The sequence below is a fragment of the Ambystoma mexicanum genome, chromosome 13, assembly GCF_040938575.1.
Source record: "Ambystoma mexicanum isolate Mex_15411 chromosome 13, UKY_AmexF1_1, whole genome shotgun sequence".
Lineage (NCBI taxonomy): Eukaryota > Metazoa > Chordata > Amphibia > Caudata > Ambystomatidae > Ambystoma > Ambystoma mexicanum.
Window position 1 is genome coordinate 370976447 of NC_090938.1, and position 16788 is coordinate 370993234.

General features: G+C 46.9%; 1 protein-coding gene across 5 annotated transcripts in view; it reads right to left on the bottom strand.

Annotated features, from left to right (window-relative positions):
- The window catches only part of TOX4 (TOX high mobility group box family member 4), a 583240-nt gene that overhangs the window by 294999 nt on the left and 271453 nt on the right, over positions 1–16788 (bottom strand). For all 5 annotated transcript variants that reach the window (XM_069633904.1, XM_069633902.1, XM_069633901.1 and 2 more), the window contains one exon: positions 16136–16396. In XM_069633904.1, coding sequence (XP_069490005.1) covers positions 16136–16396 — 261 coding nt within the window. The remainder of the gene's footprint in view (positions 1–16135; positions 16397–16788) is intronic.

Here is a 16788-nt window from a genome sequence, read left to right on the forward strand (position 1 = left end):
ATGGCTTACTTTGGAGTATATGGCTCCCACCAACTTAAAGGGAGAAGTCGTCCTTGCAGGGGCTTCTCTGTCAATACGAATCTTGAGTTTCAGCACAACAGCAGGGCTTCACCGGGCAAACCAACAGTCCAGGAGTTGCAGCAGGCGTCTCTTCCAAGTTCTTCTTATGATTCCTTCGTCCAATGGTCGACCCTGCCTTCCAAGCCAAAAAGCCTTGCCTTTTATACAGGTTTCTCCCATTCACTCCAGCCTAGCTGTCAAGTCATCCAGCAGGGTGGCTGTCCTTGCCGGACAGCCAGTCGGCCAATCACCCAAGAGTGCATTTCTGTCTCCTAGGAGACTAAGCACAGGGAGTTTCGGGCACCTCCCTCGCTTCCTGCCCCGCCAGACACCGTGGAGCCAGAGGCAGGCTTCACTCGTGAATCCCGCCAAAGACAAAAAGAACAAAGGGACCAAACCTGGTTTGGCGCGCAGAGTAAATCTCAAGAAGGACCTTTCCACAAAGAAATCACGAACGAAGACGACCGGGGCCATTTTGACCATAATGGCACCCGTGGGTGCTTTACTGCACCCCGCGGTAAAAGCACACCACAGTAGTTTGCAGTGGTAAACCACTGCCACCAGCCATTCATTGAGGAAAGGGTAACAAAAATGTTACATAAGAAACTAGACAAACGTGATACTAAGTAGCCCCTCCAGCACTCTATTATAAAGATAGTGTGTGATGATGCCTATGGAGTTTGTCAGACTCCACAACCGAAAGAAACAGTGCTCAAGTCATAGCAAAAATACATGAGAGAGTGGGGAAAAAAAGGGTCTCACTCTCGCCAGGTAAAAAATTAAAGTTCTTTTTTTTTTTTTTTTAATTTGTTGTAGCTGGTGAACCAACTTTTCAAATTTTTATATACATTATCATTTAGCATACTTAAACATTTTATACTTTGCAACGAAAATTTACACCCCATTATAGGCAAATATGAAACATAATAAAACCACATAAAACAGGTTAAACAGAATGATACAAAGTGAAAGTGAAGGCCCTCCTTGAAATTACTTAGAACTGACAATCACCATTCACTTTGAATTAATTTATGCAGAATTCGAGGCGGGGAAAATTAAATTAAGAAATTGCACAATTGCAAGTTGTATAGTCATTCTTGGATTAGAAAACAGACGATTCCATATTTGCACAGAACTGGTGCCACGCTGAACCGACAACTTTCCCCCGAAGCATTTCAAAATTAAAGTTCACAAAATCCAGCAAAGGTGCTGGGGGTCTCCAAAGTAGAGCGGAATTAGCACATTTCTGAGAATTCTTCCCAAAACTTGACACCCCCAGACTAAGGGACATGAGGATTTAATCCACCCCTGGATGACTCCAGTCGGTCATACTTTCTGGAGAGACCGTAATCATTTTGGTGATTACACCCTGACCTGTGTTCTGTGGTAAAATGAAACCCCTGAAGACTGATTGACCATCTTAACAATTAAGGATGTTCTCCCTTCATAACCATCTCAAGGGTTGGTGGTCTGTTTGAATTACAAAAGCAGATCCATACAAGTGTGGTCTCAACTTCTTCGAAGACCACACAATGGCTAAACATTCACGTTCTATGGTTGCCCACCTTGTTTCAGGGTCCTTCAGTTTCCTACTGATAAAGCAGATTGGGTGTTCCCTGCCTTTCTCATCCAGCTGACTCAAAACTGCACCTATACCTGTATTGGAAGCATCAGTTTGTACAATAAAGGATTGGTTGTAGTCAGGAGCTCTTAAGACTGGAGCTTGACAAAGGGCTTGCTTAAGTCCTTCAAATGCCTTAGTGCACGCCTCATTCCACCTGACCATCTTGTGGAATTTGGGTGAGGAGATCGCAAACAAGGGAGAAGCTATGGTCCCATAGTTCTCAATTAAGTTCCTATAGTAACCTGAAGACCTAGAAAGGCTCTCACTTGGATTTGAGTAGCAGGGGTGGCCCAGTCTTGTACAGCTTGTACCTTGCTATGCAATGGCCGCATTTCACCTCTTTACCTCATGTCCAAGGTAGACCACTTTACTCTGACAAATTTGACATTTACTTGCCTTTATGGCCGGATTGGCCTGGTCAAGAGCATGCAATACATATCCTAGGTGGTCAATATGCTCTTTCCAAGTAGGGCTGAAGACTGCAAAGTCATCCAAGTATGCCATGCAGAAGTCCTCCATCCCATTCAGAACATGATCCACCATCCTTTGGAATGTAGTAGGTGCATTCTTTAGTCCAAAAGGCATACCCTTAAACTGGTAGAGGCCTCCTGGGGTTGAAAATGCAGTTTTCTCCTTGGCATGGTCTGTCAGAGCCATTTGCCAATAGCCTGAGGTTAGATCAAATGTACTGAGGTAATTGGCTGAACCAAGTTCGTCCACCAGCTCATCTTTCCAAGGTAAAGGATGTACAAACAACAGGGTGGGTTCCCAGACCCAAGGGGGAGTCAAATGCCTTCCCCACCCATTAAACAATACTATGTCTTAACGCAAAAACAACGGTTCTTCGGGAGAACAGATTTTACAATGCGTATATCAATCATACGTGACCATTCAGTTGATGGTAGAACAGTGTACTAGCTGTCCCTAAGGGAAGAACACCCTATCCCTGACAGGAGTGCATAGCCCTAGGTAGCGTGTGTTCTGCCATCGAAACCGGTCAACCACACGGACCACAAGGGCTCTCGTGATCCTGTAGATGTCCTGAAAAACGATACGGACACCACATAGATCAAACTTCAGTTTATTCTTACAAAGAGTGAGACTTAACATGATGGACTGCAATGCCCATTTTTTAATAATTGAGTTTGTGGGCCACACTGATCGCACCTGGTGATTGCAATACCCAAGGGTGGATTAAAGTACACAATCTTCCAGGTTACAACAGCTGATGCAGCATCAACCTGAGCTGCCTCCTGACAGAATCTAATATCCAGTTCTGCCAGAGTATTAACAGCCGATTAGTTGTGGTCTTGTCTAGCGGAAAAATGTTTTTTGAACTATATTCGAATGCCACAATTGCTAGCGTTGAGGGAAAGACCTTCTTAAGCTATGCCTATTAGATAGGCGTTCCACCACAGGCTAGGCACTCCTGTCAGGGATAGGGTGTTCTTCCCTTAGGGACAGCTAGTACACTGTTCTAGGTAAAGGATGTGCATCAGTCGTGGTGACTGCATTAAGAGCTCTATAGTCCACACAGAATCTCAACTCCTTGGATCCTGCCTTTGGTACTAGTACAACAGGACTAGCCAATGGACTTGTAGATGGCTCTATTACCCCAAGATCAAGCATCTTCTTGACCTCTTCCTTTTTGTGGGTTCTTACATGGTCTGACAGTCTGTAACCCCTGCTTTTGACAGCGAGACAGTCACTGGTGAGAATCTTACTGGCCCCAAGGGGTCAAGCCTGGTGATAGTGAAAACAGAGGGGCAAACTGATTTAACAGAATTTCACTCCTCCTGTTCCAGTGTCAGATCAGAAGAGAGTAACTCCTATCTTCCCATCTAAAGGTTGTCCCCTGAGGAGGTCAGGTAGCGGCTTACTAACCAATATAAATCGGTTGCCTGTAGATGTGGGAGGGTGTAAGGGACCAACAACATCAATCCTTACCCTCTCAAAAGGGACTCCCACCACTGGGAGAGGCACCAAAAGATGTCACGTTCTTGACTCAGTCTGACAAGTGTGACAGTTTCTAAAGAATGTATCTACATCAGACCCCATCTTGGGCCAGTAGAAATAAAGCAAAATCCTTTCCTTGGTCTTCTTAAAACTTAAGTGACCAGCTAAAGGAATCTCATGGGCTAACTGTAGAAACTGGGGTCTCACCTCCTGGGGCACTACAAGTCTTCTGTAGTCCTCTGGGGTAAACTCAATGGCTCACGGTAGAGGAGGCCATCCTCCCAGTACATCCTGTGCTTTCCTGGCTCTTGCCCTTCCAGCTGGGAAGGTGCCTGTTGGTGAAGTCCTTCAAGAGTAGGACACTCTGACCTCTGCTGAAGTCTGCCCTACAGGGGCCACCTTCTGCAAGCAAAGTGTACAACTCAGGGTGCTCTTTAGGATCCAGATCTCCAACAGGAGAAAGGTCTTCCAGCTCTGTGTCATCAGTAGCTGTTTCACCATCTTCTGGTTGGTCCTCCCACTCAGCTGGTGGAGGTGTCACAGGTGTGACCTACTGTCCTCTCGGGGGTGTCCTGGTTTTGTGCACAGGAGTGACACTTTTCTTGTTTCCCATAGACCTGGTGTTTCCCCATTGTCTCTTTCTTCCTGGAATCAGAAGGTTGTTCTTCCTGTGGACTGGGAGTTATAGGTACTTCTGTAACTTCCCATTGAGCGTCATTTAAAGTGAGCTCTCTGTGTTTCCTAGTTTGTTCCTGCTTATTTTGTGGGGAGGCCTGCTTGATACAACACCTAGAGCCTTTAAGTCATTCCCCAACAGGACTCTTCCAGCCTCCTCATTTTGTACAATGACAGGTATTCTTACACAGTCATTTTGTTGCACTGGATGAGAGCTGTATTATTGGAACCATCTGGATAGGGCCTCCAGTAAGCTTAGTGTGGCCTTTGGGTGCCTTAGCAACATCTTCGGGTTTGAAAAAGGTTTCATCCACCACTGTGATGCTGGCCCCGTGTCTCTAATGGCAGGGGTTTTCTGACCATTCACAAGTACACTGTCCTTGTAGTATTTTTTGGTGTTATCTGGAATAGAGTTATACACATCTAAATTCTGCTGTTCCCACAGACCCAGGCACATTAAAGAAACACTGGCTGAGACGCCAATGGGGTCTTCAGCTAATAGATGAAGGTTTCCACTTGCCATATGAACTTCTCCTTCAGGGATTAAGGCTAAGGAGGCAGTGTCGATCCCTGAAGGTTTACCCTTCCATCTGAGATCCCCCTTTCACATGGTCAGTTTACCCACAAGCATAACATTTACCAAATGTTTTTACAAATTGAGGCTTCTGCTGACCTACCTCTGGTTTGACACCAGAGGTTTCACAAGACTGACCCGATTTCCCGTATGGCTTACCCTTCTTATGTTTGTAGCCCTCTTCTGGATGGGAGGATTTAGAATTCTCTGTCGTCTTTCTTGTGCTGCTTCCCCGTTATCCTTTGAGTGGCCCCTGAATCCTTGTGAGTGGCCCTGTTGGCAACCCACAAGTCAGCCGCTTTTGCTTGATTCTTGGGACCAATCTCTTTTGAATCAGCCAAGTGCAGTCTCAGCTTAGGACAGCAGGCATCAAAAATAGATTCCAACAAAAATGGATTTCTCATTCCTTCAAAGGAGTTCACTCTGTAACCCTTAACCCAACCATCTATGTTTTTCAATCATCCATACACCCTGGTAGCCCAAGGGGTACCATCATGCTTTTTGAGGGTCCTAAACCTCTTAAGGTACTGGGAAGGAGTTTTACCAATTTAGCTATCACAGCTAGCTTCACATTTTCATACTCCAATCTTTCAAGTTTCCCCGCCTCCAGTACATCATCAGTTGCAACCTGGGGGAGTCTAGACAAAAGCCAAGGAATCAACTGATTCCCTGTGAAACCCTGAATCTCATAATTGTATTCAAAAGCACCTAACCAATCCAAAATACCAACTTTCACATCATACATACTCTCTGCTTCTTTGGTCATGTGAGGCCTCTTTAGACTGGAAGACCTAGTGGACTCAGAGATAGAAACATTTTCAAGAGATAATTTCCTAATTTCAAGAGCATGTTGCATTTCTAGTTCCCAGAGTTTGATTTCAGTTTGGATTTGTAATCTTTTGAATTACAACTCTAGTCTCATTTTCTCAAGAGACACACATTCTGTACTCAGTGATGGACCTTGTGGGTTCCCAGTGGATAAAGGTTGAGGCAAAAGGGCCTGTTGAGGCAAGGAGGGGCTCCCTTCCGGGGACTCCTCTCCCTCTTCTGACTCTTCTAAGACATTAGAATTAGACTCTGAATTATCATCTTCATTTTCCACATTTCCTGGGTTAGTAGGTGTGGCAGGCCTACTACCCAGACTGATGATTCAACAATCTTGCAATTAATTCATTTTTCTTTCCTTGTGCAGGGAGATTCCTGACTTGACGCATCTATTTCAGTTGCTCTACTGTTAACATGACCAGGGCTTCATGACCCAAGTTATCAATATTTGGCATGTTACAATTGCTTTTCTAGTGGAGCTTAGCCTTGTGAAGGTTTTTAGTTGAACAAAAGGAAAGCAAATACTTAGTGTAACAACTCTACAATGGATCCTCACCGCCTGCCACCAGTGTTAGGCAAGATTGCATGCAGTACCCTTTGGGTGCACTAGAACAAGTCTGACCTCCTCATAATAGGAACCCAACCTTTGGTAGAAGTCTGTACTAAACAGGTTGGTAGCGTGTTGAGCAGCCAGGTTTACCTCAAGAGGGGTCAATGTGAGCTGTAGGGGACTAGCACAGAGATTCAGAGTGGCAAGTATTCAAATAAACTCTTACTCACAAGGTTTTTTGATTAAACTATTATTAATTTATTTAACAGTCAGTTTGAGTAAGCCTTCTTCAGAAGGGGGCAATATAATAGTAACACACGAATACACTCCAAAATACACACTCTTAGTTTCTCTACATCAGCAAATACCCATTTGGGATGGCACAGAGACAATTCCTACACCCTCCGGTGACAAATAACTAGGACACTGTGTACATTAATATATCAGTGTTGCATTTAGAGCAATACTTAGGAGTATGTCAAAGAAAAAGGTTATTGGAACACAAGAGATCACACAAATATTCTGAAGCAGGTAAGTACTTTTGGTAACCCCCAATGCAGAGTAAGTTAAACCCTTCCTGGAAGGAAGGCAAAACACAATTGCAGAGGGAAGAAGAGACATTCAGAGAGCCAGGCCAGGCAAAAATCAATTGGACAAAAGACTACGTAAGCTGAAGCAATTCTTGCAGGTAGGTAAAAGTCTTGCACAATGTTTTAAAAGTGTTTGGAGAAAAGAAGAAATCAAAGTAGGGCCACAAGATGATTAGGCTTGTGAGGTAAAGAAGCTGTTAGCAACTCTACAAAAGCAACCAAGACAAGTCTACACTGAACTAGTAAGGTTACAAAACAGGAGGTAAGTTATCTCAGACTTTACAGTACCTTTGGTTACAAGAAATGGTTCCAGCTGGTTTCTGTTCCTGTGCAGCTCTGCAGATCTTGTGTTCCTGGGCCTCAGTCGTGGGGACAAGAGGGAGGACATCTGGAGGACTCCTGAACTGCAATGCGACGGTCAGTGACAGAAAGGGACTGTTAGGGTGAATTCTCAGAAATGTGCTAATTCCCTTCACCTTAGAGACCCCAGCAACTTTGCTGGATTTTGAGGACTTGAATTGTTTACCTGGAGAGAGCGTGAGCCTTTTTTCCCCACTCTCTCATGTATTTTGATGTGTGTTTTTCTCTTCTGTTCTTTGATTATGGAGTTTTAGGCAACTCCATAGGCATCATCTTTTTGTGTGCGTTAGACAGCACCCTCAGTGCACTGACACATGGAAGCCTTTTCAGGCTGTCCCAAGGTTTAAATACCTTCCTCTGGGATAAACTACTGTTTGCCAGAGAAAGTAAAGTTAAATTGACTTTACTAGTCATTTCAAATTCCTAGACCCAGCACACACTATCTTACAATACAGTGTTGGAGGGGTTACCTAGTATCCCGTGTCTAGAAACTCATGTAGCAGTCAAATGCTGCCCTTTCCTATCGAAATGGCTTGTGGCAGTGGTTTAACAATGAACTACCATGATTTTTCCCGACCGCGAACACCGGTAGTGTTAAATCACGGGAGCCATGTTTTTAAAGATGGCGTCTGAGCCTCCTTTGTTTAAATAGGTCCCGGTCTTTTTTCGCCATTTCTTTTTGGAAAGGTCCTTCTAGAGTTCTACTCTGCGCACCAAACTGAAGACCGTCTCGGGTGTCCGAGTGTCTGGGGTGGGCAGGAAGTGAGGGAGGTGCCCGAAACTCCCTGTGCTTAGTCTCCTTTGAGACCCAAATGCACTCTGGCGTGATTGGCTGGCTGACTGTCCGGCAAGGACTGCCACCCTGCTGGGTGAATGGCGGCTAGGCTGGAATGAATGGGAGAAAACTGTTTAAAAGGCAAGTCTCTTGGCTTGGAAGGCAGAGTCGACCACTGGAACGAAAGAACCAAAGACGAGCTGGAAGAGGACGGATGCTCCAACTCCTGGACCCTTGGTTTGCCGGGTGAAGCCCTGCTGCAGGCCCGAATCGCCAAGTTCATCTCGACAGAGAAGCCCTGAGTAGGCCACCTGGACACCATTCTCGGAGCTAGTTGTATTTTCCTCAGAGTGCTGCAGGAAACCAAATAGCCAGGGAGAAGGACACCAGTTTGTGTGCTTGAAGACAGCTACCGGTATCAATGAATTGCCAGTTTGCCAGCTTTGCGACCAGTCCCCGTGCAGTGCAGGAGTCCCCGACGTCCTCCCTCTTGTCCCCACGACTGAGACTCGGGGACAGAGAAATCTGCAGGAACCGCCCGCCAGGAACAGAAGTCATCAGCTCCATCTTTTTCTTCAATATAAGGTACTGTGAAAACCCGACAGAGAACTTAACTCTCACTGCGAAAGTTTGTGAAACTTTGGCAACTTGCAAGCCTAATCAGCTTGTGACCCGACATGACAATGCATTACTTACCGTAAAAGCAATTCTGATGGTTGTATCTGCTTAGATTCACATGCTGTGCATAGGTCCGACATCCAGTGGTCACTGCGGAGTATTGCATTTTGTTTTTCGTAGTCGAAAAGGGACGTCGACAAGGAGTGTCTGAAACACTATCCTATAGTGACGTGCGTTGTACCCACAATCCCTCACGCGTCGAGGTCGCTCTGTTTGTATTTTTCTGCCCTGAGGGAGCCTTTTAGACGTGAGTGAGTACAGAAAAGAGAGATATAAAAGGAAGTCTATGTTCCTTCCATCCGAGCGGGGAGGAAGGGTGGGCGCATGTGAATCTAAGCTGATACAACCATCAGAAATGCTTTTACGGTAAGTAATGCATTGTCTTCTGATGTTTGTTAATCTGCTTAGAATCACATGCTGTGCATAGACTAGCCAGCAGTACCCGGAGTTGGCGGTGGGTTATGAGAAGGAACAGTAGAGAAAAGATGTCTTAATACTGCCTGTCCCACCTGGGAGTCAGATCTCGAGTGTGCATCTAGACAGTAGTGTTTTGTAAAGGTGTGCACAGAACTCCAGGTAGCCGCTTTGCAGATGGACTCAAGGGGAACATTTGCAATGAATGCTATGGACGCCCCCGTGCCTCGAGTAGAGTGTGCTCTTGGCTTAAAGGGCAGTTCTCTCTTAGCAAGAGTATAGCAGAGAGTGATGCATTGAACAATCCATCTAGAAATAGTGGACTTTGAAACTGCATCCCCTTCTCTTCCTGCTGCCACTGAGACGAAGAACTGATTTGTCTTCCTCAGTGGTCTGGTTCTTTCCATGTAGAACATGACCGCTCTGCGCACATCTAGTGTGTGCAGACTTTTTTCTCCCAAGTTGGAACGATTTTGAAAGAACGTTGGTAGTTCTATAGACTGGTTTACGTGGATTTTCGAGATGAATTTCGGAGCAAACCTTGGGTGCGTGCGTAGAACCACCTTATCTCTGTGAACTGTAACGAAGGGGTCTAGAACAGAAAGAGCCTGTAGTTCACTTACTCTCCTGATGGAGGTGATAGCTATTAGAAAAGCAGTCTTAAGAGTGAGGTGTTTAAGAGATGCTTTGTGCATGGGTTCGAATGGTGAGCCCATGAGTCTGGTAAGTACCACGTTAAGGTCCCATCCGGGAGCTGGGTCAGCTATCGGGGGGGTGTATTCTCTTTACTCCCTCCATGAAGGCCTTTATAACAGGGATTTTCCACCACGACACTTAAGTGGTGTATGCAGAAAGTGCCGCTAGGTGGACTTTAATGGAATTGAACACTAGACCTGAATCCAATAAGTGGGTCAGGTATAGAACAATATGTGTGGGAGAGCAGTCAATCGGGTTGATGCTTTTTCCTCTGCACCAGATGACAAATCTCTTCCACTTGCTAGAATAGCAGTGGCGAGTGTTAGGTTTTCTGGCTTCCCTGAGGATGTCCATGCATCTCTGCGGGAGCTGTAGATGTCCAAATTCTATGATCTCAGGAGCCAAGCTGCTAAGTTCATGTTCTGGGGGCATGGATGCAGAGTCCTGCCCTTGCCTTGTGACAGCAGGTTGTACGGGCAGGGGAGTTTCACTGGGGGAGATAGAGACATCTCCATCAAGTGAGCGAACCATGGCTGTCGGGCCCACATTGGGGCCACCAGTATCATGGTCACTTGTTCCTGGTGCATCTTGTGCACCACCTTGTTGAGAAGGGGAGTCGGGGGGGAAAAGCGTAAACAAATTTCCCTGACCATTGCATCGACAGACCGTTCCCCTTGGATTGGTTCTGGGGGTACCTGGAGGCGTAACTTTGGCATTGTGAGTTCTCCAGGGTTGCAAACAGGTCTATTTCTGGGAATCCTCATTGTGTGAATACGTCGAAGACGATGTCTTCGTGCAGTCGCCATTCGTACTCTTCGGGCAGGGGGAAATCTCTGCTGAGTTTGTCTGCCAGCAGATTGAGTTCCCCTGGTACATGTTGTGACAGTAGGAACATGTTTTGTTTGAGAGCCCACTTCCATATATTTTGGGCCAGTTTGGATAGTCCTGGAGAGTGGGTGCCCCCCTGCTTGTTGATGTAGTACATGGCTGTGGTGCTGTCTGTAAGGACCATCACAGTCTTGCCTTGTAGGTGTTCCTGGAAGGCTTTTAGCGCCTTGAACACAGCTAGTAGCTCCAGTAGATTTATGTGTTTGGATGCTACGTTCAGAGTCCACACTCCATGAGCAGTCTGATGGGATAGGTGAGCCCCCCCATCCTGTGAGGGATGCGTCTGTGGTTAGAGTGGCTTCCGCCGCGGGTGTGGCAAAGGGTTTCCCTCTTTCCAGGTTTTCCTTTGTCCACCACCGTAGCGAGAGAACCAAGGCCTGCGAGACCACCACTAGATCGTCCCATAGTCCGCTGGCCTGACACCACTGGCTGTGGAGACACTCTTGCATAGGGCGCATGCGCAGGCGCGCGTGAGGTACCAAATAAATACACAACGCCATCATGCCTAGCAAGCGCATTGCTTTGCGTACCGTCACCTCTCGACCGGTCACATATTGAGGGATCTGAAACAGCATGTTTTGGACCCTCTCGTTGGAGGGGAAGACGAGGCCGTCCTTTGTTTGAATTAGAGCCCCTAGGAATTGTTTCATTTGGCTGGGGTCTAGGCTGGACTTCTTTTCGTTGATGGAGAAGCCCAACTGGAACAAAAGGTCTACAGTCTTTTGGGTATTGGAGAAGCATGTTTCGTAAGAATCCCCTGTTATGAGCTAGTCGTCGAGGTAAGGGTAAACTGGGATGGACAACCTGCGCAGGTGGGCCGTTGCCACTGCCAGTACCTTCGTGAATACCCTTGGTGCAGATGCTATGCCAAAGGGTAGCACTCTGAACTGGTAGTGTTTGCCCTCTATCATGAACCTGAGGTATCTTCTGTGCGCTGGCAACATTAAAATATGAAAGTATGCATCTTTCATGTCCAGTGTTCTCATTAATCTCCCAGTGTTCGCAGTGGGATCACTTCCTGTAAGGACACCATACGAAACTTCTGGGGTTTGACAAACTTGTTCGCTGGGCGCAGATCTAATACAGGGCGCATGGTTAGATCCTTTTTGGGTACAAGGAAGTACACTGAATAAATACCTTCCGTTACCTGAGATAGTGGCACAACCGCTATGGCTCCTTTTTCCAGCAGTTGTTCTACTTCTTGGAGAAGGATGGCAAGGTGTTCTGGTGTCATGCGTCGTCCCCTCGGGGGTCTGTATGTTGGGGAACTGTTGAATTCGATGCAGTATCCGTGGGCTACGGTGGAAAGTACCCAGCGGTCTGACGTTATTCCCTCCCATGCTGGAAGAAAGGATGTTATCCGGCCCCCAACCGGTGTTGCATGGGAGGGGACGCGAATCTTCGCATCACTTGGTGTTGTTGGGGGCTTGGGAGCCTCTGGGGGTGGACCCCCGACCTCTCCCTTTGCTCCGGCGCTGGCCTCTTTGGCTGTACTGCCCACTATTGGTCTGGTAATTGGTGGCAGGGTACTGTTGCTGCAGATTCTGCTGTTGGCGTTGGCCACGAAAAAAGCGTTTGTTGCCATAGCCGAGTCTGGTAGTGGGCTTAGAGATCTGGTCAAGAGTTTTGATAGTATCAAACTCTTTTTTAGCCATCTCCAGAGCCTCAGCCACCGCTTTCCCGAAGAGGTTTGAGTCTTCAATAGGTTTATTTATTAAAGACGCCTGTGTCTCCGGTTTGAACCCTGTGTTGTGCAGCCATACATGGCGTTTTAGGAATATTCCCTGAACCAGGGAACGTCCCGCTGTCTCTGCAGCATCCAGAGTTCTTTACAATGCTCTGGTTGACCTGGGTTCCTTCGCCAATAGTTGATAGCAGGCGTATCCGTAGTGGTTCCGGCGCTTCTTCGGCGTCTTTGCGCAGTTTGGCCCACTGCGTGTCCGCGTAGCTAGCTAGCAAAGAATTGTTGTTCGCAATTCTTGCCGAAAAGGCAGCCGAGGGTGTGACTCTCTTTGCAAGGGCATATAATCTCTTGCCCTCCTTGTCAGGTGGTGCCTCGCTGGTGGACAGCGGCACCCCTGCCCTCTTCCTTGTATTAGTTACTACAAGGGAGTCCGGAATAGAATGTCCCCTGATGTACAGCGGGTCTGAGGGTGAAGGAGTGAAAAGTTTTTCAATTCTTGGATTAACTCCTCTGATTAGTGCGGGTGTGGATAGCGAAGGGATGATTCTTCTCTTCACTGAAGCGAGGAGGGGAATGGTCTGGCTGACCGGGGGTTTCTCCTTAATTACTCTTTCCACAAACTCTATTTCAGGAGAGATCTCCCCAGTGTCCAGTTCGAAATGTGCTGCTGCTCTGCGCAACAGGGCATTGAATGTGGGCTGATCGTCAATGGGAGACGTGTTTCTAACAGGTGAATTGTCAGGAGGATTTAGGTTCAGGACATCAGTGTCCGAATATAATGATGGGGATTGCCAGGGATGAGAAGGTCCTTCTTCTGGATTTTCTCCGAAGCCTTCTCCTACCATGTCTGGGCTGTCTTCCAGACCTTCCTCCTGGTTCTGTCCCTCTTCATCGTCCACAAATTCATCCTCCTCCTCCAAGTAGTGTTCCTCACCAGTGAGGTCATACACATTACGGAAATCTGAGGCTGTGTCCTGCTGGGGATTGAATAGTCTCGGATATTTGGCCCTGGGGTCCTCCTGAGGCCCTTCTCTAGTTCTCTTGGGAGTGGGAGGGTTCTGGGTCTTCATAAACCTCTCCATTCGCTCCATGCAGAGATGGAGCCTTTCCATGGTCTCATGGGGTACCCTTGAGCAGTCTAGCGGGGGAAAATTAGTGTCTTCTAGCTGAAAACGGCTCGACCTCTCCCATAACGTCGAGGAAAGAGTCCCGCCGCCTTCCGAAAAGCCTTCTGGTGTGCTGGGGGGTCCCCCCGACTGAAGGGGGTAGTCCCTGTCTTTCTTCGGGCTTTTTCGGCGTGTCTTTCGACCTTTGCGTAGCGCTCGACGTGTCTTTCGGCGTACGCTTCTGGGCGTCGGCTACAACGATCCTCGCCAAGCTCTCTGCGACTCGTTTGTCAGCGGAGGGCTGTGGTTTCGACGTTACGGGTGTCGATCGTTCTACGGCGGCGTGCGCTCTCTGCTGGTGCGCGCCGGCCGATGGTTTGGGGGTGGCGCCCTTATTTGCCGAAAGCCCAGTCGCTGGTCGCAGCTGCGAGAGGGGCTTCGAACCTGAACGGTCCGAGGAGGCCGCCGGTGGAACCTGCGTCTCCTTGGGCGCTGATGCTTTCTTCGTCTTCGACGAAGAAGAGCCATCCCATAAGCAGGGCGTGAGCCGAGCCTGTCGGGGCCGGGGACAGACGACGAAGAGCGCGAGCGCTCTTTAGAGGGGTCCACGACTTCCGTAGCGGAGGTCGTGTTATCACGTTCCTCGTCACTGTCTGTGGTAGCAGCGGCGGGTGAAGAATCGGCCTTTGACATAGCGTAGGCCGCCCACCTCTTGACCCTACGGCCTTTTAGAGTCTTTGGCTTAAGAAGCCGACAAGCCGTGCAACCCTCCTCTTTGTGATCGAGAGGCAAGCAGCGGTTACACCGTGAATGCTTGTCCTTCCAAGTAAAGTTGCCCTTGCAACGCGGCCAAAACCTAAAGGGTGTCCTCTCCATAGCCGAGACAATAAATCGTGATAACGACCCCAAGGTAAAGGAAGGGGAAAAGGAAAGGCATTCTCAGAAAAGAACCATGTCCCACGACCCCACTCTCCCTACTGTATTTGGCCTGCGAGGCCAGGCCACGTGTTCGGCAACGCCGAAGGATCTCCTCCGCTCGTCCCCTCCGTCGAAGATCTTGCTCGGCGGAGACAGCTTCACAACTGCCTCGAGGGAGGGATCGATGTGTTATATATTAAATAGGAAAACGACCAAAGGTCGAGGAGATGAAATCTGCAATGTTTCTCGAGGAGCTCCGCGTAAAGGCGACCAGTAGCTGGGCGGAAAAAAACAATCTGAGGGACCTCGACGCGTGAGGGATTGTGGGTACAACGCATGTCACTATAGGGATAGTGTTTCAGACACGCCTTGTCGACGTCCCTTTTCGACTACGAAAAACAAAATGCAATACTCCGCAGTGACCACTGGATGTCGGACCTATGCACAGCATGTGATTCTAAGAAGATTAACAAACATCAGAAATAACTCTTCTGAGAACTACTTCCGAGAACCGTGGTAAAGACCGTTTTTCCGTTTTATCTACCAGAACCGTTTTTACCTATACAAGACATTAGCCCATGGACTTTGGCCTACCTATTGCATTGGACCAACTCCTCTGGTGAACTCAAACTATTTGCACCGTTTTAAAGTAACTCTATTTGTTTTATTAACTTATGCCTTTTTGCTCCTACTTCAATTGCTCTGAATGCCATTTTGCTCCTACTTCAAAGTAGTTTAAATATTTCAGAACCGATTAGTGTGAAGTATTGTCGGATATTTGTGTGTGATATTGATGGCCTCCTTTTAGTGAATGTTTTCCAAATTACTGTGTAATAAATTAATACGAGTTTTACCAAGAAACCTTGAGTGTAAGTGTCTATTTGAATACTTGTAATTGTAGACCTCTGTGTAACCTCATTACAAGCTCACATTCCACCTTGAGATAAGCCTGGCTGCTCAGCTGGCTACAAAAAACTGTGTGGTACAGACTTATACAAAAGGTTGGTTTTTCTTACACCTGTAGTCCTAGTTGTGTGCAGTGGTCCCAAAGGGTACTACATTCAAACTTTGCCTAACAATGATTTCCTTCTCCAAATCGTGAATGTATATATCCGTTTTATAAGTGACACACAATATTTGATTAGCAGTTTCACTTGCTTAGTATGTATTTTAAAGGCCTAATACATCATATAATTTTGTAATAGCCTCTCTAACTGGCCCTAGATCAGTTGCACAGCCTTCCTTAGACAAAGCCTTGCCGCTCTGCTACATTGCATTGAGATTAAGCATAGCTGAAAGACAAACCAGTCACGAACACAGAAAATCCAGCAAAATGTTTAGAGGGCTCCCACATGGGTTGAAACGTAGGCTTTCTGCCCAACTATGATTAATAATGAACAACCCATAAGAAATAAAAAGGACAAGGAGTGTGGTTGAATGGCATAAGTTGTATTATAGGTTACACCTTAAATAAGCAGACTCATCAGGTCAAATTTAAAGTGACTTGCCGAACAGACACCCTCCACACAAAAGCACAGGTCACTTCAATCTGCAAGCAGAAAACAAAGCCTGTCCCAATTGAGACCAAATGACGGATCACAGAGACAAGGACTTGCACTTCCACCTTAGTGTCGAGTGCCCTTGATCGGACCATGTGCTGCCAAATTGACACCAAGTGATATGCTGACACATGAGCCTACTGCAAAATAATTATATGTTAGACACTGTTCTTGGTAACAACAGTTAAGGCCAAATTCCATACCTTTTTGAAGTCTTCCAAGTCCTCATCATGCAGCGAACTAGTAGGGGATGGCGTAGTTGATAACCGCTCCTCAGGCGAAGGTGCAGGAGGGAGGATGGTACCACTGCCTAGGCCCAGACCGAGCTGGGAACTCAATTCGGATTGATCAATGGTGGTCAGCTGACTGTGGCCTAGCAGGCTTGAGCTCATATCTGCCATGGACACATCTATCGTCACCGGGGGGTTGGCACTATAAGGAGTCACAATTGAGTGGTCCATATCCTATGGGGGAGAAAGGAAACAAAAATGAAACCTAAAACTAAACTTACACGAACTAGCATATAGATGCTCTTGTAAACCCCCTGAATTGAAATAGTCAGCATTTTTCGTACGTCAAATACATGCTCTCAGCATTCCAAGGTAAACAAAGCACTCCGCAAAATATGGATAGAAACCAACACGAGAGTTCTCATAAAGCACAGATAGTAAAGAAAAAAAAATAGTCATATGTGGATAGGCAACAGAAGTCTTGATGACATTTCAAAATAATAACATAATTGCACATTTACATCACAGATTCCCAGATTCCATTCAGCAATACAGTTAATGAAACAGGCAATTAAGAGGTGTGTGGGGGAGATGCTGTCACTGTCCTCTAGAGGCTACACTTCTTT